This window comes from Zalophus californianus, chromosome 13 (genome assembly GCF_009762305.2).
Source record: "Zalophus californianus isolate mZalCal1 chromosome 13, mZalCal1.pri.v2, whole genome shotgun sequence".
NCBI lineage: Eukaryota > Metazoa > Chordata > Mammalia > Carnivora > Otariidae > Zalophus > Zalophus californianus.
In genome coordinates, this window is record NC_045607.1 from 27,570,006 (window position 1) to 27,595,705 (window position 25,700).

At 47.2% G+C, this 25,700-nt stretch overlaps 2 protein-coding genes across 9 annotated transcripts in view; one reads left to right on the forward strand and one right to left on the reverse strand.

The window, feature by feature from the left end:
* ABCA1 (ATP binding cassette subfamily A member 1) overlaps positions 1-25,700 on the forward strand; it is a 126,055-nt gene that overhangs the window by 85,240 nt on the left and 15,115 nt on the right. For 4 of the 5 annotated variants that reach the window (XR_004819513.1, XM_035723567.1, XM_035723566.1 and 1 more), the window contains exons 18-38: positions 219-332; positions 2,394-2,565; positions 3,607-3,738; positions 4,667-4,809; positions 5,043-5,180; positions 5,899-6,119; positions 7,424-7,502; positions 8,338-8,540; positions 9,874-9,922; positions 10,072-10,185; positions 11,221-11,369; positions 12,840-12,964; positions 14,009-14,107; positions 16,637-16,826; positions 17,840-17,934; positions 19,232-19,264; positions 20,287-20,392; positions 21,216-21,290; positions 21,769-21,938; positions 23,438-23,615; positions 25,563-25,678. Coding sequence is in view for 4 of the 5 variants with exons in the window: in XM_035723567.1 (XP_035579460.1) it covers positions 219-332; positions 2,394-2,565; positions 3,607-3,738; positions 4,667-4,809; positions 5,043-5,180; positions 5,899-6,119; positions 7,424-7,502; positions 8,338-8,540; positions 9,874-9,922; positions 10,072-10,185; positions 11,221-11,369; positions 12,840-12,964; positions 14,009-14,107; positions 16,637-16,826; positions 17,840-17,934; positions 19,232-19,264; positions 20,287-20,392; positions 21,216-21,290; positions 21,769-21,938; positions 23,438-23,615; positions 25,563-25,678 (2,701 nt within the window). In the remaining variant the exon portion in view is untranslated. Of the gene's footprint in view, positions 1-218; positions 333-2,393; positions 2,566-3,606; positions 3,739-4,666; positions 4,810-5,042; positions 5,181-5,898; positions 6,120-7,323; positions 7,397-7,423; positions 7,503-8,337; positions 8,541-9,873; positions 9,923-10,071; positions 10,186-11,220; positions 11,370-12,839; positions 12,965-14,008; positions 14,108-16,636; positions 16,827-17,839; positions 17,935-19,231; positions 19,265-20,286; positions 20,393-21,215; positions 21,291-21,768; positions 21,939-23,437; positions 23,616-25,562; positions 25,679-25,700 lie in introns of all 5 variants that reach the window. The other variant, XM_035723568.1, reaches the window with a different exon arrangement.
* The window catches only part of LOC113934343 (protein NipSnap homolog 3A-like), a 42,074-nt gene continuing 29,721 nt past the window's right edge, over positions 13,348-25,700 (reverse strand). Inside the window, exons 7-8 of one of the 4 annotated variants that reach the window (XR_004819517.1) lie at positions 20,490-20,578; positions 13,348-13,565 (exon numbers count right to left, since the gene is read on the reverse strand). The gene's annotated coding sequence lies outside the window, so the exon portion shown is untranslated. Of the gene's footprint in view, positions 13,566-19,275; positions 19,716-20,489; positions 20,579-25,700 lie in introns of those variants that run through there. The other 3 variants (XR_004819516.1, XR_004819515.1, XR_004819518.1) reach the window with 3 other exon arrangements.

Consider the following 25,700-nt stretch of genomic DNA (forward strand, 5'->3'; position numbering starts at 1 on the left):
TCTGTAAAATGAGTGGCTGATAACCTGCCTCGGGGGGTTGTTTGAATGCATAGTAGGTCTCAGCAGGTGTGAGCTCCCACTACCCCCCACCTCCATCCCAGGGTGGTGTCACCTCCAGATGCTGTGTCAAGGAGGGAGTAGTTCTGGCTGGGACACCTCGGGAATGCTAGGATGTTGCTGTGCTTGGCTTCCATCTTGGTTTTTATCTTTGCTTGCAGGCCAGTATGGAATCCCCAGGCCCTGGTATTTTCCTTGCACCAAATCCTACTGGTTCGGTGAGGAAAGTGAGGAGAAGAGCCACCCTGGTTCCAGCCAGAAGGGAGTATCAGAAAGTAAGTGCTGTCGACCTGCCCTTCCCTTAGCCTAAGTGCTGTTGCCCCCACTGACTGTCAGGGACAAAGGATGGCTTTAGCCCTTTAGAGAGTCTGAAACCACTCTAGGAGCAAAGAAACCAAACGCAATGCATCTCTCCAAATTCTCCCATGCCATTTTTGTCCAGTGCTATTGTCGACTTATTGGGGAGTCACTCTCTTGGTTCCTGAGGGCCATTGCCTTTGTTTTCTTGGCTTCTAGGAAAGAGACCCCTAATATCTATACATTCACCCCCCCCACCCCCGCAACACACACTTTTTATGATAAATTAACAGCTAAGAAGAGGGGGTAAAGACAGCTGTGATTGAAGAACCATAACCTCGCTGCCCGCCTCGTCATGGTGATGGAAATACGAGCCTGTGTAGGCTGCCACTAAGTGGCTGTCAGAGCTCAGCCTGTGCTTCTTGATGTTCTCACCCTTCATTATCCAGAGCCCTAATCCTCTCCTGGCTCCTGACTGTAGGTGGAGGTGCCCACAGTTTAGCAAAGGCTCTCTGCCTTCTGGGCCGTTTGCTCTGGTTCTTGGAGAGAAACTGTCTTTGTGTTCAGTGTGGCTTCCTAAGTACTTATGAAGCCCTTTCCTGCGGATCTCTTCTGTGCCTTCACCTGGTTGCCGGTGGAAAAGTCTGCTGTTCCTTAGGCATACTAGACAACCTACAGCCGGCCCTTGCCCACTGTCCCAGCCTCTCCTGCTCTTCCTACTCTTCTTGCCCAGTCTCCTCTTTACGCCAAGCTTCTGTGTCAGTCTCCTAGGACACGTTCTGTTCTTCCACACCCCCATGCCTTTGTACGTACTCTGTCCTCTCACAGGAGAACCCTTTCTCTGACTTGCCTGCCTTCCTCCTCCTTCCTCGAGATCTAGTTCTGTACCTCATCCCTGAGTAGTCCTTCTAGAATCCCAAGTAGTCAGTCGGTTCCTCCTCTAAGATGGCATGGCATTGAAAAACAAACAAACAAAAGGCCTTTCTATTTAAAATAATTATAGACTGGGCGCCTGGGTGGCTCAGTTGGTTAGGCGACTGCCTTCGGCTCAGGTCACGATCCTGGAGTCCCGGGTTCGAGTCCCGCATCGGGTTCCCTGCTCAGCAGGGAGTCTGCTTCTCTCTCTGACCCTCCCCCCTCTCATGTGCTCTCTCTCTCTCTCTCATATTCTCTCTCTCAAGTGAATAAATAAAATCTTTAAAAAAAAAAAAGAATTATAGACTCATGGATGTTGCAAAAAAAATAGTATTGGGAGGTTTCCCTTGTGCCTTTCATTTCCATTTCTCCCGATGGTAACACCTTGCATAACTACAGCACAATATCAAAACCATGACATTGACACTGGTATAATGTGTAGACCTTCTTCAGATTGTAGAGTTTTACATGTACTCATTCACGTGTGTGTATTTAGTTCTGTGCACTTTGTCACGTGGAGACTCATGTAATCACCAGCTCAGTCAAGACGCAGAACTCTTCCATCCACACAGACTCCCTTATTCTGCCCCTTGAAACCCACCACCACCACCCCCCTTCCTCTCCAGTCCCTGATACCTGTCAGCCACTACTCTGTTCTCCACATGGTATTTCCAGAATGTGATATAAATGGAACCATATAGTATGGAACATTTTGAGGTTGGCTTTTTGTCACTCAGCATTATTCCCTTGAGATCCATCCAAGCTGTGATGCGTATCAGCAGTTCACTCCTTTCCATTGCTGAGTTGTGTTCCACGGGCTGGGTACTCCACAGTTCTACGGCATTTTTAGATGTGTTTTTTAAACTGCTTTTCGCCTCCTGTATTTTGATTGCTTGTCAAGTCTTTTTCTCCCAATAGACTGTGAATGTTCCTTTATCAGCGAATTCCCATCACCAACACTCCTGCCCAAACAGGCCCTAAATAAATGTCTGCCTGAGAAACCAGAAGTATGCGTGGAGAGAGGACAGCTGTGGGAGTTCGGGCCCCGCCGCCATGTCTTTGTGCCCCACTCGTCGGTATTTGCCGTGGTTCATGCCCATCCTCTGTCTCCTGTCTCCTGACAGTCTGCGTGGAGGAGGAGCCCACACACCTGAAGCTGGGCGTGTCCATTCAGAACCTGATGAAGGTTTACCGGGATGGCATGAAGGTGGCTGTCGATGGCCTGGCCTTGAATTTCTATGAGGGCCAGATCACCTCCTTCCTGGGCCACAATGGAGCTGGGAAGACCACCACCATGTAAGAAGAGGGTGTGGCTGTCAGAATCGGCTGCGGGCGGGTTCCGTAGCGCAGTTAGAAGTCAGGACGCAAGGGCATTGCGTTGGTCACTGGGACAAGGGCAGCGCTGGGGAAGAGTTGACGAATGTAAGATACTATCTCATCACAGGGTGCTTTCCCCATGGCTGGTTTTGGCTAGATATCTCCTGGTGACCTTTCCCATTTAGAACCCTGGGAGCCCTCCTGGTCACCTTTCCCATTTGGTTCTCAGAATTCTGCACTGTTCCTGGGACCCTAAGGCTGTAACAGCTCCGAGAAAGGGTCTCCTTTTGAGCTGGTTTGGTTAGAACTATGAAGCAAGGATGCGGGGAGATTGGATATGTTGGAGGGAAGTAGTGATTTGCAGGAGCTCTGTCGCTAAGGAGGTGTGAGACCTGGCCATGTGACTGCCCTTTCTGGGACCTACAGGGACCTATAAAGACCTTATGATGGGTGGCTTCACGAGGGAGAATGGGCCATATACACGAGAGTTAGCCTCAGTGACTTTTGGTGTGGTCCCTCAACTGTTGCCAAAGGTGTATCTTTAGGGATGATGACTTTCTCCTGTAAACCTTTTTCTTTCTTTTTTTTTTGGTTAACGCAAAATCAATATATGAACATTGCAGGTAATTTTTTAAAAGGCGCACAAAAATCCTACTGCCGGACACCGAAATGATTTTTATCTCTGAATAACTTCTTCTGGTTTGTCCAATTTTCATGGACATGATTTTGGACTTACAAAGTGTATGTTTCAAACTGTACTTTTCATGGCAAATTGGAATCATTTAAAAATGCTTGTCCTGATAATGCCCTTTCCAACACTTAGGCCCATTCCTGGTTACCCACGAAAGCAAAGACTTGTTTGCTTTGTAGGGGGTCACTTCGGGTCTGTTAGGAAGGAATGGGGGTGTAGGGGGGTTGATGCCTCTGCTGCAGGTGCCTGGGCTCTGCGGCCTGGCATGGAACATTTCCGGGGGAATGGGGATAACACTGACTCTTGCACTTGTAAATTTTTGTCTTCAGGTCAATCCTGACTGGGTTGTTCCCTCCCACCTCGGGCACTGCCTACATTCTGGGAAAAGACATTCGCTTTGAGATGAGCACCATCCGGCAGAACCTGGGGGTCTGCCCCCAGCATAACGTGCTGTTTGACGTGTGAGTACCAGCAGCATTCTGAGAAGCAGACCCTCCCTGGATGTGTGTCATGAGTCGCGGGCGGAGGGGGACTCAAGCATTCTGCCTTCTGTGGGGGCGGCGGGTCTCACCTCCTTGCACAGTGAGACCCGGTCGTCCTTCCGTTTCAGGAAAAGTAGGAGGCGATTGTTGGGCGAGAGATGTCCCATCAGTCCAGCTGGTGGGTGAGGGTGTGGGAAAGGGTGCTCTCCATTACTGACACTTCAGAGGGCCACTTAGCCCGTCCGCTCTCCCGTCACACTCCTCCCTGACACCAGCTGCAGCTCTTAGGCCCAGACTTGGCAGTGCCTTGGGGCCCTTGTCACGATGGCCCAGCATTTCCTGCTCAAGACATTGCTTCCATTCAGGTGGGCCTGTCAGCAATTCAGGCCCCCGAGGGAGCCCTCGTAGTGGAGCAGAGAAAGACCTGGGCTCTGTGACCGTGGGCAAGGACTTCTCCCCTTCTGGACCCCTGTCTGCTCTTCCCGAGAGTGAGCAGCTCAGGCTCATGTCCTCCACAGGGGCCTCCTTTCTTGCACAGTCTGAGCTCCTGGAGGGGCTCCTCCAGGTGAATGCCGAGCCAGCTTCTCGGTTGATTATGGGGTGGGTCCTTTGAGGACCTGGATTGAAAGTTGCAACTGCCTGATGTATGGTGGCCAGGCCTGCTGGGAATAGGCTGGAAGGGACTGGTCACATGTCAGCTTCGGCTTCTTCAGCAGCTCCGGTGGTTGCTTACGGTTGTTCTGTCTTGATTCTTCCTGTTATTTTTCAGAAGTTGAGATAGTTAGAAAAGGTCAGGGCGGGGGGCGGGCAGTGGAAACGTGCCTATTTTCTTCTGTTGTGGGTCAGGGAGCACTGTGTTCTGATGCAGCCCGTGGGGTGCAGAGCTGACGTGCCCTTCTTTCCCCAGGCTGACTGTGGAAGAACACATCTGGTTCTATGCACGGCTGAAGGGGCTCTCGGAGAAGCACGTGAAGGCAGAGCTGGAGCAGATGGCCTTGGATGTTGGTTTGCCACCCAGCAAACTGAAAAGCAAAACAAGTCAGCTGTCAGGTGAGTCCCCCCTCCCCCCCCGCCCCCAGCACACATGCACGTACGCACGAGAAAGGACAGCTGTCCCAGTGTCCCAGTGCGGGGGTGGGTGGGTAAGTCAGAAATGTGTCCCTGGTTTGTCCCCAGGTGGGTGCCTCTGATCATCTCTCAACGCCTCTGCCTTCGCTGTCTGGGGCCGGTCCTGGAACATCTCTCTCTCTCTCTCTCTCTCTCTCTCTCTCTCTCTCTCATAGGTGGAATGAAGAGAAAGCTGTCTGTGGCTTTGGCCTTTGTTGGGGGATCCAAGGTTGTCATTCTGGACGAGCCCACAGCCGGCGTGGACCCTTACTCCCGCAGGGGAATATGGGAGCTCCTGCTGAAATATCGACAAGGTAGCTGATGTGTGTTTATTTTGAGGGAGGGAAGGATGCAGGGCTCTTGAGACGTGTGGTTGTAGCTGTGGCTCATGGCTGTTCTTGACAGAGCAGCAGAATTGCTTCTCAAGAATGTGGGACTTCTTTTCTTAGAGCTCTGTGCTCACCCGGGGTCTGGATGTAGAAGGAAGGCCTGGTTTACAAGAAACTTAACATGTATGCCCTTCGTTATCTAGGGGCTGGCAAGAAGAGAACTGGGGATAAAGGGCATGGTCCCCAGAGCTACTTCTAGCATAGAGCTTGGACATGTCCATTATAACTGTGTTCCCCTCTAGACCGATGGCTGAGAACAGAAGCTATGGCTTTGTTCATCTCTGTCCCCACCATGGTACACGATATATACTTTGGAGCCAGCCAGTTCCAGCTGGCCCTGAGACCTTGGAAAAGTCATTTAACTTGTCTCCGTTTCTTTACCTACAATAACAGCAGTGCCTGCCTCATAGAAGCTTTAGTGAAATGAGAATGCATGCAGACCACCTAGCACCCTGCCTGGCGTGTGGCAGATTCCCAAACGAATGTCCCTGTTCTGATTTCTGTGAGGATGGCTTTGCCACACAGGCTTCCAGATTCTTTTGCCTCGGTGACCCCTGCTGATAGATCTGTAGTTCCGGCTGCTTCAGTCATTGAGAACCAGTAGGCCTCACTTGTCCCATGGCCTTGTGTTTGTGCCTGGCAGGCCGCACCATTATTCTCTCCACACACCACATGGATGAGGCAGACATCTTGGGGGACAGGATTGCCATCATCTCCCATGGGAAGCTGTGCTGTGTGGGCTCCTCCCTGTTTCTGAAGAACCAGCTGGGAACAGGCTACTACCTGACCCTGGTTAAGAAGGATGTGGAATCCTCCCTCAGTTCCTGCAGAAATAGCAGTAGCACTGTGTCATACCTGAAAAAGGTGAGTTGTATTTTCAGTGCTGGGCTGGCGCTGGGCTTGTTGGCCGGGAGCGGCTTGTCCACTGGCTTGTCCATGTCCCCCCCACTCTGCCGCATGGGGGTCACCATCTCCCTTTGGAATCACATCATACTTCCTGTGTGGAATGCTCAGCTCAGGACACATCAGTTCCTGCAGTGAGAGTGTGGTTGGATCCCACTTCCTTCTTCCTGTGGAGACACAGTGAGTGATAGAGAAGGTCCTTAGGGGCCTTTATTAGAGCGAAGAAAAAAGACTTGCCAGGAGTGACGAGCCCTAGCTGCAGAATGCTCTGTCATTCCTGCTCATTCCCTTTGAATCTCATTGAGCTTAACTTCTAAACTGCAAAACAGCATATATTTATTGAACACTGATTTCATGGCGGACGCTCCACCCTAGCAGATTCTGGGCATAAAAGAAAATGACAGTACTAGTTAATTTTTTTGCAGCATCATTATCATTTATAAACTTTTCTTTTTTTTTTTTTTTAACTTCCTTCATCTCAAAGTGCAGAACAACAGTGGGAGGGAGGTGTTGTGATTATTATCTCAGATTAGGGAAATGAGGCTTGTAGGTCAGCGAGCAGGTAAGTAACAGAGGTGGTACCAGAACCCGATAACCAGGTAGGTTTTCCTCTGTTCCACCATGCATGCCTGAGATTCATTTGTGTGCTGAAACCAGTGGCACCTAAAACATTTGCATCCCAGCCTTCACCTCCTATCTGCTTATTTATCTTTTAACTAGTGCCTGTTACCTAAAGTGTGGTCTGAGGACCAGCAGCATCGGGATTACTTGGGAGCTTGTTAGAAATGCAGAAACACGGGCCCAGCTCTCAGACTCACTAAATCAGAATCTGCATTTTAACAAGGTCCCCTGGTGGCTCAACATAAGTCAAGGCTTGAGAGGCACCAAGCCAGGCGACCAGGCAGGTGAATCCCATGCTAGGAGGGTCAGTGGAATCCTGGCGACAGCGTTCACTGCCGGCCCCCCTTCCGTTGATGGCTGTGCTCCCTGACCTGTGCACACAGCACACGCGTGTCAGGGGCTTCTGAAGCCACGGTCGCCCCATTAGTTGCCTCCCAGGAGGAGCCACACAGTAGAGTCCCATGGAAGCCCTCCCTGGTGAAGGTGCTGGTGGCTGTACCTCGCTCAGTCCCTGACCCATTCTCACCTCGTTCTTTGCCATCAGGAGGACAGTGTTTCTCAGAGCAGTTCTGATGCTGGCCTGGGCAGCGACCATGAAAGTGACACGCTGACCGTCGGTAAGGACTCTGGGGTTTCTTATTCAGGTGGTGCCTGAGCTTCCCCCAGCTGGGCAGAGTGGAGGCAGAGGAGGAGAGGTGCAGAGGCTGGTGGCGCTGACTCAAGGTTTGCTGCTGGGCTGGGGCCGGGCGGAAGGTGGGGGGTGCTGGGAGAGGGTGCAGCTTGGTGGCAGATTGGCTTACCGTTTGCTGGGGGGCTCGGTGTGGGAGTTGGCAGGGCAGTGACCCCGAGAGGCTGACGTGATTGGGGGTGGGGGATCTCCTGGGGAATGGATCTGGCTGGACACTGGAGACCAGGGATGAGATGCTGAGGGCCAAGCCATGGGGGAGGGATTGGATCTCAGTAGCTAAGGAGAGTGAGAGCCCAGGAGACGGAGAGCGGCCTCCTTTGGCACAATATATGGGACACCAGTGTCACCAGTAACACCTATGGGGCAGAAGCCTTTACTGTGTCCATCGGTGCCCAGTCCGAAAAACTGTCTTTTTCCAGAGAGATGTCATCTTCCTCCATGAACTGTTTGATTAGCCCTTTATTGACATAAATAGAAGGACCCTCCTTTACCAGGTTAGCAAAGGGTGAAGAATCGTTTAATTTTCTGTTACTCAGGTCTTCCCTTGAAGACTCCTAGAGTTTAGGCAATAGACACAAGGCTTTCCAACTCTGAAAAGTCTTCCTTCCACCCACCCACCCACCCACCCACCCACAGTGTACTGAGAACCTACAGTGTTCCTGGCTTTGGTGAATAAGACCTAGTTCTTGCCCCCAGGCACTCTCAGGTCAGAGATGAACCTGTGGAAAGACTTAAGTATTGGGGACGGGTATCCTGCGTGGACAGCTGGCTTCTTAGGGGTAGGCAAAGGGAGAAGGTGAGGCACGGCTGGCCCTTGATGTGGGGGGCCTCTGAGCTGGCTGAGCTGTCTTTGTGCTTTGGTCCCTACAGATGTCTCAGCCATCTCCAACCTCATCAGGAAGCATGTGGCTGAAGCCCGGCTGGTGGAAGACATTGGGCATGAACTGACTTATGTGCTGCCCTACGAAGCTGCCAAAGAGGGGGCCTTTGTGGAACTCTTCCATGAGATTGATGACCGGCTCTCAGACCTGGGCATCTCTAGTTACGGCATCTCAGAGACGACCCTGGAAGAAGTAAGTTCAGTGACTGATTTCAGAGTATAGCAGGTCCCACAGTCCCAAGGCCAGACAGGTGGACTGCTTTTCCCCCAGGGGAATAGGATTACCATGGAGCTGGTCATTTGAGTCCTTATATCATTGATGTTGGGGTATTATTGCCACAGTTAACCCTTTAAAGTTGTGGTGGGAGATGGCAGGAGAGCTAGATTAGAACTGCTCCCCAACATGGCTGTGTCATGGCCCCGTGTAGGAAATAGCCAGCGTTTATGGAAAATCTGCATGTGCCTCATGCTGACCTGGGTGTGTGGGGGTTTTTTGTCGGTTTGTTTTAATTACTGTAGGGGTGCCTGGGTGGCTTAGTCGGTTAAGCATCCAACTCTTGATTTCAGCTCAGGTCATGATCTCGGGGTCGTGAGATCGAGCGCTGTGTCAGGCTCTGTGCTCAGCACGGCGTCTGCTTGGGATTCTCTCTGTCTCTCTCCTTCCCCTCCCCCCTGTTCATGCACACTCTCTCTTTAAATAAATAAAATCTTTAAAAGAAATCATTGTAACTTAATATTATCCCCATAATAAGGTGAAAAGGTGGGCACTCAGGGATGCCGAGCTAAGATTCATCGAGGGTTTGGGCCACAAAGCCCACGCTCTCTTTACTCTGTAGCAGCAGCTGCCCTTAGAGATCACAGCATCATAGACCTGGAGGGCTGGGAAGGATACAAAAGTTGTCTGGCCCCGTGGTCCCCAAGCTTGACCAGGCAGAGAAATCATCTGGGGATATTACCGACAATAAAAATTCCAAGCCTCAGCGCCAGGGTCTTTGAATCAGAATTTCTGGAGGTAAGACCTTAATGTCTGCGCTTTTATTACATGCTTTCCAGGCTGTGGTCTGTAGTGCAGAGTTTAGAAATCATTGGCTAGTTCACATTGTCTTAGGATGTTTGAGTCCCTGATGTAATATTTCTAGTAATGGGGAGCCCATCATCTTTTGATCATTCTGTCTTGGATTACTTACCACAGTGCTAGCCTACTCAGAGATTTGGGGGCCATAGACCTGGAAGAAGCCACCTTATGTGTTCCCTGTAGATTCAGAACACATTTCTTCTGTAGTGTTCTAATGTCATACCTTTAATTTGAAAATGATTGTCTGGATTGATAGTTCTCAGTACGGAGGAAATGTTCTCCGGTTAAAAATGCCTTCACTCCCACATGGCTGGCAAAGTATTATTAGTAAATGAAGCTTTTACTTTTTGTCTTTAGGGGCTAACAAGCCACTCAATAATGTAATAATCATGGTGGTGATGGTTGCTTTCATCACGTGATGGTTATACTATTCTCCCTACCGTTTTTTCAGATATTTCTCAAAGTGGCTGAAGAGAGTGGGGTGGACGCTGAGACCTCAGGTAAGCCTTGGAGGGAGCTGTATGCTCTGGGAAGTGCCTCCTGTAGGCTGTCTTAGTTCACCGGTGTTGTCCCTTTCCCTTTGACTTGAGGAAGGCTTGTTTTGTTACAAATAAAATAAAATGTGGAATTCCTTCCTTTTTGCCTGCAGATGGAACCTTGCCAGCAAGACGAAATAGACGGGCCTTCGGGGACAAGCAGAGCTGCCTTCACCCGTTCACTGAAGATGATGCTATTGATCCTAATGATTCTGATGTAGACCCAGGTCTGTTTGGGCAAGATCTGTGTTCCATTGTTTGAAAGTGAATTTCTTGTCTCGTGTTACCTTTTAACGGCCTTGAGCATGGGATGATAGATGCCTACAGGGTCCAAAGGGTAGTAGGATGATGAAAAAAGCCACATTCGCTTTTCCAGCATTGGGCACACCATCAAACCTGAAGGAGCCCATCCTTATCACTTTTTTCATTTAGTTGAGATCTTTCACTTGAGACACACATAAAAGGATGGTCCCTCAGTCCTCTGAATCCATTTGTATCTTTTCTGTGGAGATCCAGTTTCTTGCCTAGATAAGGTGTTTAATTGTTGATGAATGATTTTGAAGTAGGTCAGCTTTTAGAGCTAAGTGTACCTTAGACTTAGATATTCTGGATGAGCGTGTCCCTGTGTGTTTGACTGGGATGGAGAATGGAAGACAAGAAGTCAAGCAAATGTTGGTAAGATGTGAAAACGCCTCAGTTAGGAATCATTAGTTTAAGACAAGGATTTTTATACGATTTTGAGGTACAGAAACGTTTCTCCCAGTCCTGCTCCTGTGAGTGTGTGGCCCTCATGTTTTCCCTGATTTCAGACATTGTCTATACTTAGATCATTTGAATGTGTCTATTTTTACCAAAATAATAGATGGTAGACAAATCAGCATTGTCTGTTCTCAATTATGTCAGCCTAAATGCATGGCCTGTCTCGTAGAATATTCTATAAGAGATTGAGGATGACTTGGTTCATCTGAATGACTTGATGTACAACAGTTATGTGTGAACACTTCTCTTCAGTTGTCTCAAGGCACCTTCATTTTCTGCACTCCTTACACAAGAACTGGAAGGCAGAAAGCTCTACTGTTGGACATCTGGGGTCCTAGCTTTTCCTGGGACATTGATTTGTCATGAAAGCCCTGGACTTCTGAGAGACTTTGGCTTTCAAACACAAGCCTCCAAGACGGTTTCTGAGGATGATGGAGGGCTGAGCGTGGTGAGGTCAAAACTGCCTCAGATGCTAGGTGACCTTCAGTGTTGGCTTCTTGCAGAATCCAGAGAAACAGACCTGCTCAGCGGGATGGACGGCAAAGGCTCTTACCAGGTGAAGGGCTGGAAGCTCACACAACAGCAGTTTGTGGCCCTTCTGTGGAAGAGGCTGCTGATTGCCAGACGGAGTCGGAAGGGATTCTTTGCTCAGGTGACAAGTGCTGTTCCAGGCCAGTGACTCTGGCTTCCCGGGTGGGCCGCAGGCTCCCTGACCAGTGAAGGCAGGAGAGGGTCATGGTTGTGAGGTGGATGCTGGAGTCAGACTTGCCGTATTTCAATCCCAGTCCTGCTTCCTGCCGCTCACGCATCTGCGGGCAAGTTACTTCTCTGTGCCTCTGTGTCCTCATCTTTAGAATGAAGATAATGTGCCTATGACATAGGGTTGTTATGAGGATTAAAGTGAGTAAGTGCTTAGAATGGGGCCTGGCATTAAGTCGTGCTGTGCTCTGTGTGTGTGTGTGTGTGTGTGTGTGTGAGGTTTATGGTAGAGGACAGCGTAACAAGGACAGAGTTTAGGAAAATTGGCTGGGCAAATTCAGTTTTCATAACCTGAGATGCACTTGACATATAAACTTCTTGGAAACATGACTTTTCTCTAAAGTGGTGTTTAACTGCAAATTGACGGACAGGTAGCCAGGGAGGTCAGAAAAAAATGGGCAAACAGAAGACTCATTACACTGTTGCCTGCATGTCAGTGTTTGCATGCTAAGTTGCTCGGTCGGAAGGGATAAAATTATCCCGCTGTATAAAATCGAGAAGTGTAGAGAAAGTGTCTGTAGAGATTCTTCCCTGCAGACTCTGTGGGTAATGCAGAGAGTATGAATTTGGAGCATGCAGACCTGGGTTTGAATTCTGGTTCTGCCACTTACTGGCTGTGTGACCTTGGACAGGTTACTTAGTCTCTCTGAGCTCAGTTCCCTTGTTCGTTGATTGGTGATAGAGTTGTAACGATAATGAAATGAGATAATTGTCATAGAGTATTTTCCCATAAAGAAGGATTTGGGTGATGCTGCTTTTTGAGGCCATCCCATGGTGACAGCGGATGCTGTCCCCTTTCAGAGCGTGGGATCTGACTGGGTCACTTAGTCTTGGTCTGTAGATTACAAGTGAGAGTACTGAGGCCTCAGCGGGAGTGACTTCGCATGGATACGCTTGTAGAGACAGAACCAGGCTTCGGGTCTTCTGGCTCTTGGTGCAGGGCTTGTTCTCTTGGCCTTTCTCTGAGCTGAGCCGGGCTCATGGCCCATCGTGGTCTTTCTCAGGTCTTCAGTGGGAAGAGAGTAGGACCCAGGGTTCTGAGTCCCCCTGACATGTGACCACTGTTTACTCTGTAAAGTTTTGAGCTTCGTGCCTCTGCGAGGTGGCCACAGCCTCTGGCCTTGTGCTGCCAGCCTCCAGAAATGCCCTGGAGGGAAGAGGTTTCAGTGGCAGGATCTGCTGCTTCCCACCTGCCAGCCATGAATGTCTTGGGGGAGCTTTGTTCTGGGTCCCGTGGTGCTCACTTGCGTGCTGGCTGGGCTAGGGAGGCTGGCTGGACTCTTAGGGGCTTGCCCCAGGCCCCTTTTTCTGACACTTGGCCTTGTTTTGCCACTTCCTTTCCCCCTCTGTCCCCTGGTTACAGATCGTCCTACCAGCTGTGTTTGTCTGCATTGCCCTGGTGTTCAGCTTGATCGTGCCCCCCTTTGGCAAGTACCCCAGCCTGGAACTTCAGCCCTGGATGTACAACGAACAGTACACGTTTGTCAGGTACGTGTTTGCTTTCTGTGCCCCTGGAGAGAAGAGAGCTCAGGCAGACTGAGGGTGTTGATGCTCCTGAGGACCAAGGGCAGGTGGCCTCGAAAATCACACGGTGGAGTGGATTTTACCAGCTGTTCTAAAGCCCCGACACAGACTAATATCGTATGCAAAGAACAGCAGGGAATTGAACCTCCACTAACAGACCCGTCTTCTGTTCCCACTTTTGAGCTCCTTTCTTTTTATCCTACTGTCATCAGGAACACGCATCTGTGTTTTACGTAAATAATCTGCTCTTGCAAAACATCTATGAGGAAGCTATAGTATTTGGGCTTCTTATAGCTGTGTCTTAATTTTGTCGCTTCATCCCAGGGCTTCTGTACACTGTCAAAGCATCATACGTCCAGGTTCTTGTTTGCACAGTACATTTCATGTGTTTATTATGTCACAGAGTGTTCTTTAGACATGGATACCAGCTACTCTGTAACAATCCAGTGCTTCAAACAAAAGGACAAAGGAATTCTCTGCTTCCTTCCACAGAAGTTTTCTTCCGTCTTGTAGTATTTGTAGACCTTTAGATGGGGAGAAGCATCTCGGTGATGTAAAACGGAAGCTTTAAAAGAAACAACGAAAACAAAAAATACATAAATACGTGAATCGGTTCTTCCTTCTCTAGCCCCATGTTTCTTTCCTGTTTGGTTCAGGTTTCGTGGATAACTGTGAAAGTATTTTTGAAAAACCAATCCTTAATGAATTTCTTCACATTAAAATACGTATAGAAATGTGCGTGGGCGTTTATACACGTGCGCACACCTGTAGGCACAGCTCCATTCATTACAGCTTACACAAGCTCAGAGGGCTGTCCCTTACCTTAATCCCAAACATGCAGTCAGTGTCAGCTCCTTTTGGGTAGGTTTTGTGTTTTATTCATTTCTGATAATGAGCGCTTGGCACACAGGAAGTGCCTAATAAAGTGTTCAGTTTAGAAAAACAATTCCACCTCCCAATTCCTGGTTTTAATGAATTGCTGAGCTGGCTGCTGTCATGTACCCACAGTAATGACGCTCCTGAGGACGTGGGCACCCAGGAACTCTTGAATGCCCTCACCAGACACCCCGGCTTCGGGACCCGCTGTATGGAAGGAAATCCAATCCCGTAAGTGCCCCTTGAGCTGTGAGACCCTTGACAGCTGGGTTGTCTTATGCTTGTCACCTGGGTTTGATGTCTGCTCTGTTACCTTTATCAGCTGTGATAGATGCCCCTCATTGTGACTAGTATCATTTGTCCTTCGAAGCATTTTTAATTTTTTTAAAAAGCTGATACAGTAATCTAACCAGAATCTAGGAACAAACAGAGCCAACGAGGAGAGTTTTCTATCATCCTGCGGAGCCAAATCACTGCAGACATTTAGTTACTGCTTTAGAGATTAATATTTAATTCAAATAGCACTTTGTACTGATCAGATGCTTTCCCCTTCTTCCTTTCTACCAGCTCCTGTACCTAAAAGCAGAGATAGGCTGCCATTAGATATAATTTGCGGTTTGGCTTATCAGTTTCTTCACTTTACCAACCTGGAAAGATGTTCTATATTATTGTGTATAAAGATGGACGTTTTCTTCTTTTGGAGTTGCATATTTTTGTACTTTCCTTCAAAATCCTTTTTAAGGAAGTAGGTAGTGTACGGATAAATGCAGCGAAATAACCCCGTGTCTCTAAGTGGGCATGTGGGGGGGGAGGTGTGTGTGGAGGTCTTTGTGCATAAAGACTGTGAAAAGAGGTGAGTTTCCAAGCGACCCGAACCATGGCCTATGGAGGTTCGAGGTTCCAGGCTCAGGTAGAATGAGGTTCTGGCTCAGTTACAGCACAGACTCGGAGGAATTATGGAGAGTGTGGGAAGGCATAGGAAGATTGGAGAAGGACTAACTTGAATTCCAGGTTTTCAATGGAAGATACTAACTTTGCAAGTGACAGACCAGTGAGCCTGGTGCCTGGGCGTGCAAGGTTTCAGAGCAGATTTCTAGACGGATAGCTACCATGTCCTTGCCAGCTCTTATTACTGAATATTTACTAAGCATTTGCTGGTACTTACTGCTTCATGGGTGGTAAGCCCTAGCAGCCAATGTCCGTTCCTAAAGAACAAGATGACCGTTACGGAAGAGGACATGGAGACATCGTCTCTAGAGTCACAAGACTTTTGACTTTTGTCGAACCTGCCCATTTCGTAGGTGAGGTAGAAGAATGAGGTGGATTCATTATCCGCCCGCTGAGCTCTGTGGACTCAGAGAGGTGCCAACGTGGGAGGAGCTGGGTCTGGGCTCAGGGCTAGCCTCCAGAGACAAAAGAGGTCCGGCCCCTGCCGTCAGAGGATTCACAGTGTTGGGGCAGAGCGCCGCTGCACGTGTGTGTGAAGGGCGGTGGACGGAGGGGCCCCACTCTGGCAACTTTTCCCAAATTCACATTATAGGTTTTACCAAAAGGAGTAGAACTGAGGGAAGTTTGACTGGGACATTGACTGCGGCACTGAGCTTTGTCTCAGCCAGTCATCTTGGGAAGGTTTTGGAGTGTGAGCCCCATGTCTTACTTGGACTTTTCCATCAAGTCATGGAGCTTTAGAGAGAACTAGAGAGCAGTCCACAAATCTGTTCCTTTGGTATTTTCAGCACGTACAAGAATAACATAAGGAGTGTGGCTATGCATTGTAGAATTTTGCAACTGGAAGGGATGCTGGAAATGACTTGTTTAGCATGACATTTTGTACTTTTATTTTGCTGGTGGAAAGATAAGACCCACGAGGGCAAGCGTTGTGTTGTGATGGTCCGCAGTGATTCAGAGCCCAAGTCAGGCTTCAAGGCCTTGTGATGCTTGCAGACAACCTAGCTCTTCATGTACGGAGCACCCTCACCCCATGCCCTCCAAACCCCAATTCTGTACTCATTTTAAAACATAAGGTGAATCTTGCCATCCTGCACCAGATTTACAGCACATTGAGCGTAACATGCAGACTCCTTCCCGGGCCCGGGTCGTATGGCACCTGCTTCCCTCCACCACTCATCTCCCGTCACTCTCCCTCCTACCTCATCCCGTTCCAGCCACACTGTCCCCCTGCTGTTCCTCAAACATGGAAAGTTCGCTTCTTCTGAGAAACTTTGTACCTACACTTTCTGTTGCCTTTGCCTGTAGTGTTCTTTCTCTCCAAATCTTTTCCTGACTCCTTTCTATCATTTATGCCTTGGAAGAAGACAGTAGTCCCTCTTCCCCCAATTCAGTGTCCTCTTATTTTGCTTTATTTTTGGCTAAGTGACATTTGCTTATTGCCAAATTCTTCTACAGAAGGCAGGGACTTTGTCTTGTTCACCCCAGACTCTCAGATGTGCAGAACAGTGTCTGGCACATAGTAGATGCTCAGTGAATATTCGCTGAGCGAACACAGGGGCAAGAGACCAAATGCCGGCAGATTGGATTGACTGGAGTTTGGTATATGAGCATTTAGGGCCTCTTTGTGTTCCTTCATCCTTACCTGTAAAGTGAGTTTGCAGCTTACAGGTCTGTGGGGAGATCAAACAAATGGTGAGGGGATGGATAGATGCATGTTTGTGGTTGTTATTGATTGGTCTGTGCTCCTGAGGCACCAGGAAAGGCCAGGGCCTCTCGGGTAATGCTGCCTTTGCTGTCCTCCCTTTGCAGAGACATGCCCTGCTCAGTGGGGGAGGAGGAGTGGACCACCGCCCCCATTCCCCAGACCATCACGGACCTGTTCCAAAATGGGAACTGGACGATGGAGAACCCCTCACCCACCTGCCAGTGTAGCAGTGACAAAATCAAGAAGATGCTGCCCGTGTGTCCCCTGGGGGCAGGGGGGCTGCCTCCTCCACAAGTGAGTCACTCTCCGTGTGACTGAGCAGATGGCGGTGCAGTGGGGCTGGGAGCTTCTGCTTGGGAAGAAGGAATGGCTGACCTATCCTGCCAGGGGGTTGTCTTTCAGTCTTGATCTTAATTCTTATCATAGGGAAAGGCATGTGGGTTTTGAGGGGAAGGGACTTGGTCTACAAGTTCCCATATTTTAGCTTGTTTGTCTACTTTGAAAAGTCAGCCTCGGTTACTTACTTGTTTGAGTTAAAACCAGATCACAACACTCTGGATCAGTGCGCTGTGGAAGGCACAGTCTGGCTTCTCCCACTGAGGTCATGTCACAGAATATACTGTGACAGGCCCGGCTCCATCCCTGGTTCTGCCCCAGATGAGCTGGTGACCTCAGACAGGCCACTCAGTGCCTGGGCCTGTTTCCTCACCTCTGAATTAGGGAGGCTGGCCCATAAAACTTCTGCGGGTCTTAAAACTCTGACATTCTCTGAGGCTGTGAGTGTGGGGAGCAGTTCGGAGCCTTTTTTCTGAGAACAATTTCAGAAGGAGGCTTGTGATCTCCCTCTGTTGCTTTATCAGCATCTGGGTTGCAGGGTGAGGACAAGCAATTGTAAGTGGGTGTGAGAACTTAAAAGAAGTCCTGGTTACTTCTCTATAAAAGAACAGTGAATCTGTGCATCTGTATAACTCCAATGAACCAAAGAAGTCACTGGGCATAGTCAATGATACTGCTCCCTAAAAACCTTTTGACTATAAAGAATCATGTTCCAGTGTCTGTTGCTCAGTAGTTCAGAATAATTTCCTTGGGGACATCTTGGCTTGGCGTAAGTGAATGGCCGATGCTGAGGGCAGAAAGGACCAGGCCTCTGTGTTTGGCTGATGGCAGCACCTGGGCCTTGAGGGCAGGGTCTGGTCACACTGTGATCCACATTCAAGGGACATGTGTCACTGTAGTGTAGTCCTTGATTTTTTTTTCTGTTTCAATTGTCTATAAAGACACTTGTGCTTGTTTTTCTGTGATGACAGAGAAAACAGAACACTGCAGACATCCTTCAGAACCTGACGGGAAGAAACATTTCGGATTATCTGGTCAAGACCTATGTGCAGATCATAGCCAAAAGGTCATTATTTACTAAAGTTGGCCCTTGCTTTTTTCAGTCCTGATTAGGGGAATTAAAGGTCTAAAAATAGCACGCTGATGGGGAAAAATACCAAATTTTGGCCTGATGTTGGCTTTTGGAAGTTTAGGATTTCCTCCCAACCTAGAAAAGATAAGTATTATGAACTTTAAGTCTTCAGCATCAAGGTAAGGCTACCTGGTATAATCACAGGTCTGTGCATTAGAAAAATTCTGGAGATCAAATGTACCGTATTATGATTATAGTTAACAATACTATATTATATACTCCAAAGATGTGAAGAAACTAAATCTTAAATATGCTTGCCACAAAAAAAAAGATGATGATTTTAGGACATGATGGAGGTATCGTGGTAATCTTAATACCTAAATACATCAAATCAAACTGTTATATACCTTAAATTTACATCGTGTTCTATGTCAGTTGTATGTCAATAAAAAAATAAATCTCGATTCAAATTTGAATTCTACTTACCATGTGCTTCACCAGGAGCAACCAGTTATCCTTTAAAAAGTTCTCGTTTGTAGAGTATGTGAAAATACCATTGCTCTTATTATTTTGTTGGGAAGATTGAATGACATTGATATATATATATAAAGTGCCTCTCATGAATGGAGTGTGTGATAATGTGGACAGTATGTGGCATTATGGAGCCCTGGGCCTGCTTGGTGGCCTGATGTGGCTGTGGAGCCTTGGAACAGCCCCAAAGTTTCCAGGGCTATTGAGGCACAGCGTTGAATACTTAACTTGATGCCCAGGAAATGTTTGTTCTGGTTTCCTTTTGGTTTGTTGGGCTTCTCTGTTAGGTGTTCTCAGTGACTTTAAATGCTTGAATGATAATTACTGTGGAGTTTCCAAGAAAGAGGCATAACCTTTCCATGTCCTCTGTAGTTGACATATTACCTTGAATTCAGTAAGTTTTGGGGCACCTGGCTGGCTCAGTTTGTAGAGCATGCGACCCTTGATCTCAGAATCATGAGTTTGAGCCTCATGTTGGGTGTGAAACCTACTTACAAGGAATAATAAAAAAAAGTTTTAGTTCAGTCACATCTTTGTTTACAAGGTGGTTTTTGAAGTGGTTTAATCCAAAGCATGATTTTCTTATAAATAACAAGGTTTTAAAATGGGGAGAAGGAAAGACCTAGTGACTGGGGTGTCCTTCTGTGGGTACTGATCACGTTGTCTCCTTAGGTAGATAGTAACTTCTTTTGTGTTATCAGGAATAGGATCAATGTTTTTTTGAACTGATTTTTGGTTTCTTTTTCTCTGGCTTCTGCAGTTTAAAGAACAAGATCTGGGTGAATGAGTTTAGGTAAGTTGATCTCTTTCTGTGCTCGCTTGTATTTTGTCTGGACTCCTGTAGTTCAGAAGGATGACTTTGATCCTGGTATCTCAGATCCCAGGATGTTGGGGGGTGGGGATTGTTTTGCCTTTGGTGTTTCTGCTCGGTGCTTAGCTCCCACTTCAGATGCCTTTGAAATATTTGGCCTTCTGATCCCCTTGAGGAGATTCAGCAGTTTCTTGGAGGTCTCTAGAGATTTAACCGGGAAGCACAGTGTTGTGAGGGAAATACCTTACTCTATTTACGTTTCCTCCCCACCAAATCAGATTCCCAAGGGGGTCCTGGGGACTCCGGGACAATTTTTCAGGCCTTTAGAATGAGACCAAGAAGGTCTTGGATGAAATAAGAGGCATCAAAGCCATCTATTTTCACAGTATTTGAACTCCTTTATCTCTCTCGGTATTGAAGGAACCAGGTAGCACTAGGGAAGAAAGGAATGAAAAACACTTGAAGCCAGTTTGTACTTCCTAGGGAATGAGATGCCTTATATGGCTGCCCCAAAACTTAGCTCTGTCACTGCTGCCCACCTTTCCTCTTTGCCTTTTTCCCAAGGGCCAGCACCCACAGAACTTGGCACAGAGCAATTGCAGACTGGGACCCCTAACGTGGCCTTCATGCTAGGGAAGAGCTATGGCGTGTTGCCCCAGACACACGTCCCAAACGTTCCTTGACACCCAGAGACCCACATGCAGGTGCAGGCTGGGGCCACCAGGGTGGGCAGAGGAGCATCTGTGAGGGAAAGACCGTTCTTTCCTCAGGGTCTCAGCCATCTCATGCTGTCTGTAATCACAGTCCTCGGCAATAACCGTAAGAGTTAAGCGCTTGCCAAAAGTCCTCAGCGGGGGCCAAGATGCAGCTTTCTCCAAGTCTAACTTTGGTCTTGCTTTGAATAAGCAGTTCCCCTCCATGAAGCCTGCAAACATTCATGTGATGTCTGCTGCTGAATGATACTGTGTACCACACTGTATTTTAATGTTAGGCTGTTCTTTTAGGTATGGAGGGTTTTCCCTGGGTGCAAGTAATTCTCATTCACTTCCTTCAAGTCAAGAAGTTAATAATGCCATCAAGCAAGTGAAGAAGCACTTGAAGCTGGCCAAGGTATGGTATCCATCCTAGGACATGTCAGAAAAATGGGCCCAGAGTTGCCACTATGTGGGAGTGGTTGGCAGGTACATCTAATCACCTTGCCACTTACTGTTTTGAAGACTTTGAATCCAAAGCCATTATTGGCATCTACTGATCTTGTGCCGGCCAAGACTGAGCTACTCAGCAGGTATTTAATATCTGAAAACATAGATCAAAAAAAAAAGATTCAGATGTTTAAAAGCTCTCAGAATAACTTCATGAAGTAAATAAACTGGGCTTCAAACCCACTTACCTGAAACAATCACTGGTTAAAAGGAAATGAATCATTTCCTTCAGGCTGGCGGCAGGACCTTGGAGGCTGTCACTTCATTTCTCAGTATTTTGGGTTTCCCATTTTTTAAATGAGAATGAGGGCTCCGATGGCATGGATTTCAGGACCATGGGCATTTGCAATAGTCCTAGAGTCTGTAACTCGGCTTTTAAGGTCCAGACCCCGCATAACCGATGCATCTGCCCATGGAGCGTAGTTCTGGGTCTCAGGGGGACACCCAGGGGACTGCTTTGAAGAATGCTCACCACCCGGTTGAGACCTCTGCATCTTGGGACTTGAAGTCACAGGGTGTCCCTGTGATTCTTTCAAAACGTGTGGTTTATGGCAACATGAATGCTTTAGATTTCTGGTCACTTATTTCTTGGGCACCAGTCCTGCAGTGGTTTCATATCTCACTCAGGTGAACGAGGCAGTAACGATGTGGCCCTTCGTAGGATTGTCCTGTTGCCCTTCCCTTGTGAATTGTGAATCATCCCAACTGAGGCAGGTTTCTCTTGTTCACAGGACAGTTCTGCAGATCGATTTCTCAGCAGCTTGGGGAGGTTCATGACAGGACTGGACACGAAAAATAACGTCAAGGTGAGGCTCTCTGTTCCAGTAGCTTCTTGATAAACTAAGTACTTTCAGCTCATAATGTTGATAGGCGTATTCATGACAGAAAAGAGCAGACTACTAATTTTACCGTGGAGGCCAGACAGTGTGGTGGTAAAGAGAATTGGCTTTACCGCCAGACATACCGAGGGAACTGCTGTGACCTTGACCAAATTCCCTAACCTATCTAAGCCTAGGTTTCCTAATCTAAGAAACTGAGACAGGAGTCACGCCTTAAAGCTGTGGTGAGGATTGAATGAGTTAAAGATCCAAGGTAGGCGGTGCGGTGCCTGGCCGTTTGGTCAGTGCTCCACATACCCTGGTCTCTGTTAGTACTTTACCATGTCCTCCGACGCTAATGTATTATCTTGGTGTACGACTGGCATTTCGAAAATGTGCATGCACACCTACCCCCGGGAGCAGGATTTGGAAGCATTACTTTGTACCTGGTGTCTTTTATTTTTAGGTGTGGTTCAACAACAAGGGCTGGCATGCCATCAGCTCTTTCCTGAACGTCATCAACAATGCCATTCTGCGGGCAAGCCTGCAGAAGGGAGAGAACCCCAGCCAGTATGGGATTACTGCCTTCAATCACCCCTTGAATCTCACCAAGCAGCAGCTCTCGGAAGTGGCTCTGTAAGCATGGCTGAGTCTGCCTGGGTGGGGTGAGGAGAGGAGAGGCTGTCGGTGGAGCTGGGGAGTAGGGGAGGGAAGTGTGCAGTTGGTTGAAGAGTGCTGGCTGAGGATACAGTTACATTATGGTAGGTCCGGGTGAATTTGGGTTCTGGGCAGAAAATGATCACTTCATGAACTGGCTGGCAGGGATTAAACTGCAGAAGATCCAGGATTCTGATGGATCAAAAACCATTACCTTCAGTGAATGTGTATAAAGTGACATTGTCAATAAAATCCTCAAATAATTTAACTCACCGTTAACCCAGTCGTTCATAGAAAACCAGTTTTATTAGTTTTGAAACCACTGTTTCCTAAACTTGGTGAAGCATGCTTTTATCAGCTTGTCCTTTTAATTCCTGAATGAAGTGTGCACGCACGCGCGTGTGTGTGAAGTTTGAAGCCAGTATACACAGTTTAAAGTGCGTAACTTTTGGAATCCTAGAGATCTGTGTTTGACTCTGGTTTCTAAGTTTCTATATGTATGGTTGTTAAATGAGGCAATTCATGTAAATTGCCAAGTCCAGCACTCAACTCAACACATTGTTGATATTCAACACATGTTAGATTCTTTCCTGTGTCCAGAGCGTGGCACAGCTATTGCTGCTTGACTCATATAGAATATCAATATATACCAATAGGATCTTTATACCAAGTTTATATAAAATTAGTACATATAAAAAGTTTGTTATGCCCTGCTTAATGGGCTTATAACTGTTCTCCTTTAATAGAATCTGATAGAACTTTTGCTATTTGTTAGATTGATAAGCACACACTATTGTTTTCACTTTTATTTACAGCCAGAAATTAACTTACTTGAATAGTTTCACACTAATACTTCTCTGCTTTATTTCATTTTCAAGGTACACTAGTACTGTATGTGTGAACATTTACAACTTAATGCTCTTAAGGGTCAAGAACAGAAGGCCAAAGTGAATGCCATTTGGCATTCTTAGACTTCCTTTAATAATTTCATTATGGCAGGTGCCTGGCTGGCTCATTCGGTTAAGCGTCTGCCTTCAGGTCACGATCCCAGGGTCCTGGGATCAAGTCCCGTGTCAGGCTCTCTGCTCAGCGGGGAGTCTGCTTCTCCCTCTCCCTCTGCCGCTCCCCCTGCTCATGCTCTCGCTCTCTAAGTAAATAAATAATCTTTAAAAAGATAATTTCATTATGGCAATGGATTCTTTTTTGCCTCATTGGAATCAGTTTTGCATTTTAATTATGAGGATTTTTTTTAAATTGAAAATAATCATCTTTAACCCTGAACAAAATACATTTGGTCAATGGATTTTTCCCTCCGGGCTATGCCTCACATCTCAGATCTCTGTGTGTGTTTGCGTGCATGTGTGTCTGTGTTTGCACGCGTGCGTGTGTGCATACACTCGTGCATGCATGTATCTTGCTTGCTTGAGTTCTCAGCTGCATTGGTGATCCCTCATATCCTCACTGCCTTTCTTTTTCAGGATGACCACATCAGTGGATGTCCTTGTGTCCATCTGTGTCATCTTTGCGATGTCCTTCGTCCCGGCCAGCTTTGTTGTGTTCCTGATCCAAGAGCGGGTCAGCAAAGCGAAGCACCTGCAGTTCATCAGTGGAGTGAAGCCTGTCATCTACTGGCTTTCCAATTTCGTGTGGGATATGGTAAGAACCCCAGTCTGCTGCTGCTTTCTAAATCATCAGGGCTGGGGACTGGATGAAAGAGCCTCTGGCTCCTGTAAAAGTGTTTGCATTAGTCAAAGTGAATGAAGAAGGAAAGGCAGAGGCTGTTGTAAACTCTCATGATGCCAAATATGGGATCAAATACAGAGCTGATCTCACACTGCAGAGAAAATCTGTCTACACTGCAATGAATACCACTACCATCACTACCACTAATTTCTTAAGTGACCACTTTTCGAAGTAACTTTGAGCTGGAAGACTCTTAGAACTCCAGTGCCTCTACCCTGTCTGGTAGGTTTTCACCTCCAGAAGCAGGGTGTTCTTTGCCTTAGCAGGAAATCCATCTTTCATTTGGAAACTCTATACATTTGACCCAGAAGCCTGTCCATCCATTTCAGATATGGTTTTGTGCCAGCACTAACAGATTGCTTCCGTTCAGACCAATATGAAGGACTTCAAAGAATTCTGAAGTTCTAATTTTTGTAAAGTGGAGTTGAAATATATCTCCCTTGACTTCCATTAATTGTAAGCCACACAGAACAAATTTAATCCTTCTCCCACTGCACAGCCCCTTGGGTATTTGAAGACAGCTTTCATTTAACCCAAGTCTTGCCCACATAAGATGATAGATGAGAACACACTTTGTAATCTTCCGAGCACTATACGAATGCGAGTGATGATGGTGAGGATGATGTCCGTGCTGATTAGACCAAGCCTCTCAGACTTGTCACCCTTGTGATATGTTGCCTTTCTGTGTCCATGCTCCACATTGTTAATGTTCCTTTGGAAAAGCCAAGCCCAGAACTAACCCTTCAGACTCTGGTGTGAAGGGTTCCAAGTCTAGAGAGAGTTGATCTTTATCCCATACCTTCATCACTCAAAACCTCAGCACAGGTTTTGCATGCAGAAGAAGCGCTGTCTTGTTAGCAACTTGGTAGCAAACTGAAATTTCCATTTCCCAGAATGATTGGTGAATGGGGTCTCTTTCCTTCTACACGAATACAGTTGACTTTTTGAACCTAAACTTTATATTTATCCCTGTTACACTGCATCTTGTTTCCTCTCCATTTGTTTTTGTTTTTATCTTGCCCGAGTAATTACTTCATTCCGTAAACACGTACTGAGTGCTCATGATGTATCTGACTGTGGCAAGCACAGGGGATTCAGAGATGAAAGATCAAGTCTGTGAACTCAGAGACCTCACTTAGCTACCTGTGTATTATCTGTCACTTCCTACTTTTGACTCTGAAATTTGCTGAAAGCAGGTCTTCATCTAAATTGTTGATAAACCTATGGGGAAGGACGGGACTGAGGCAGAGCCCTGTGGTCCGAAGCTCAAATTCTTTTAACAGCCAACAAGCCTACTCTCACCTCCCTGCCTCTGCTTTGCTCTACCAGTTATGAATTCTCATAATTGTCCTGTAGTCAAGCCTTTATATCTGCATTGTAAGGCTTGATACACTGTCAGGACAGACTTTAAAATTATTCTCAGTGTGATGAAACAATTCTGACATTGATGAGGTAAGCGCTTATAAATAGATGTGAGATTGAATTTGGGCAGACTATAATATAGCATTAATTATAAAACACACAATTATCTCCAGGAAGAATCATGGAAGCTTATTTGCTGCCTGTGAAATTATAATTACTCTGACTGGGAATCCATCGTTCAGTAAGTTTACTGAGCGTGACACCTTGGCTTAGCTGTTGGAAAGCTGGAAAGGGCATGCAGTTTATAAAATCAGCCAAGGGTAAAATGCTTGTCAAAATGTATTGTCCAGTATTTTGGTGAATATTTTATGTGGCTTCATTAATTCAGTTATTCTCTGCTCTGTTTATCTGCCCTTTCTTGTCCTGTGGTGGTGAAGACTTGGGGTGTGTTGTGTCTCTGACTTAGGGGTAAAATTCATTTCCTTGTTCCACTTCTAGTGCAACTATGTGGTCCCTGCCACGCTGGTCATTATCATCTTCATCTGCTTCCAGCAGAAGTCCTATGTGTCCTCTACCAACCTGCCCGTGCTAGCTCTTCTACTTCTGTTGTACGGGTAAGGCACCTCTGCAGCGGTG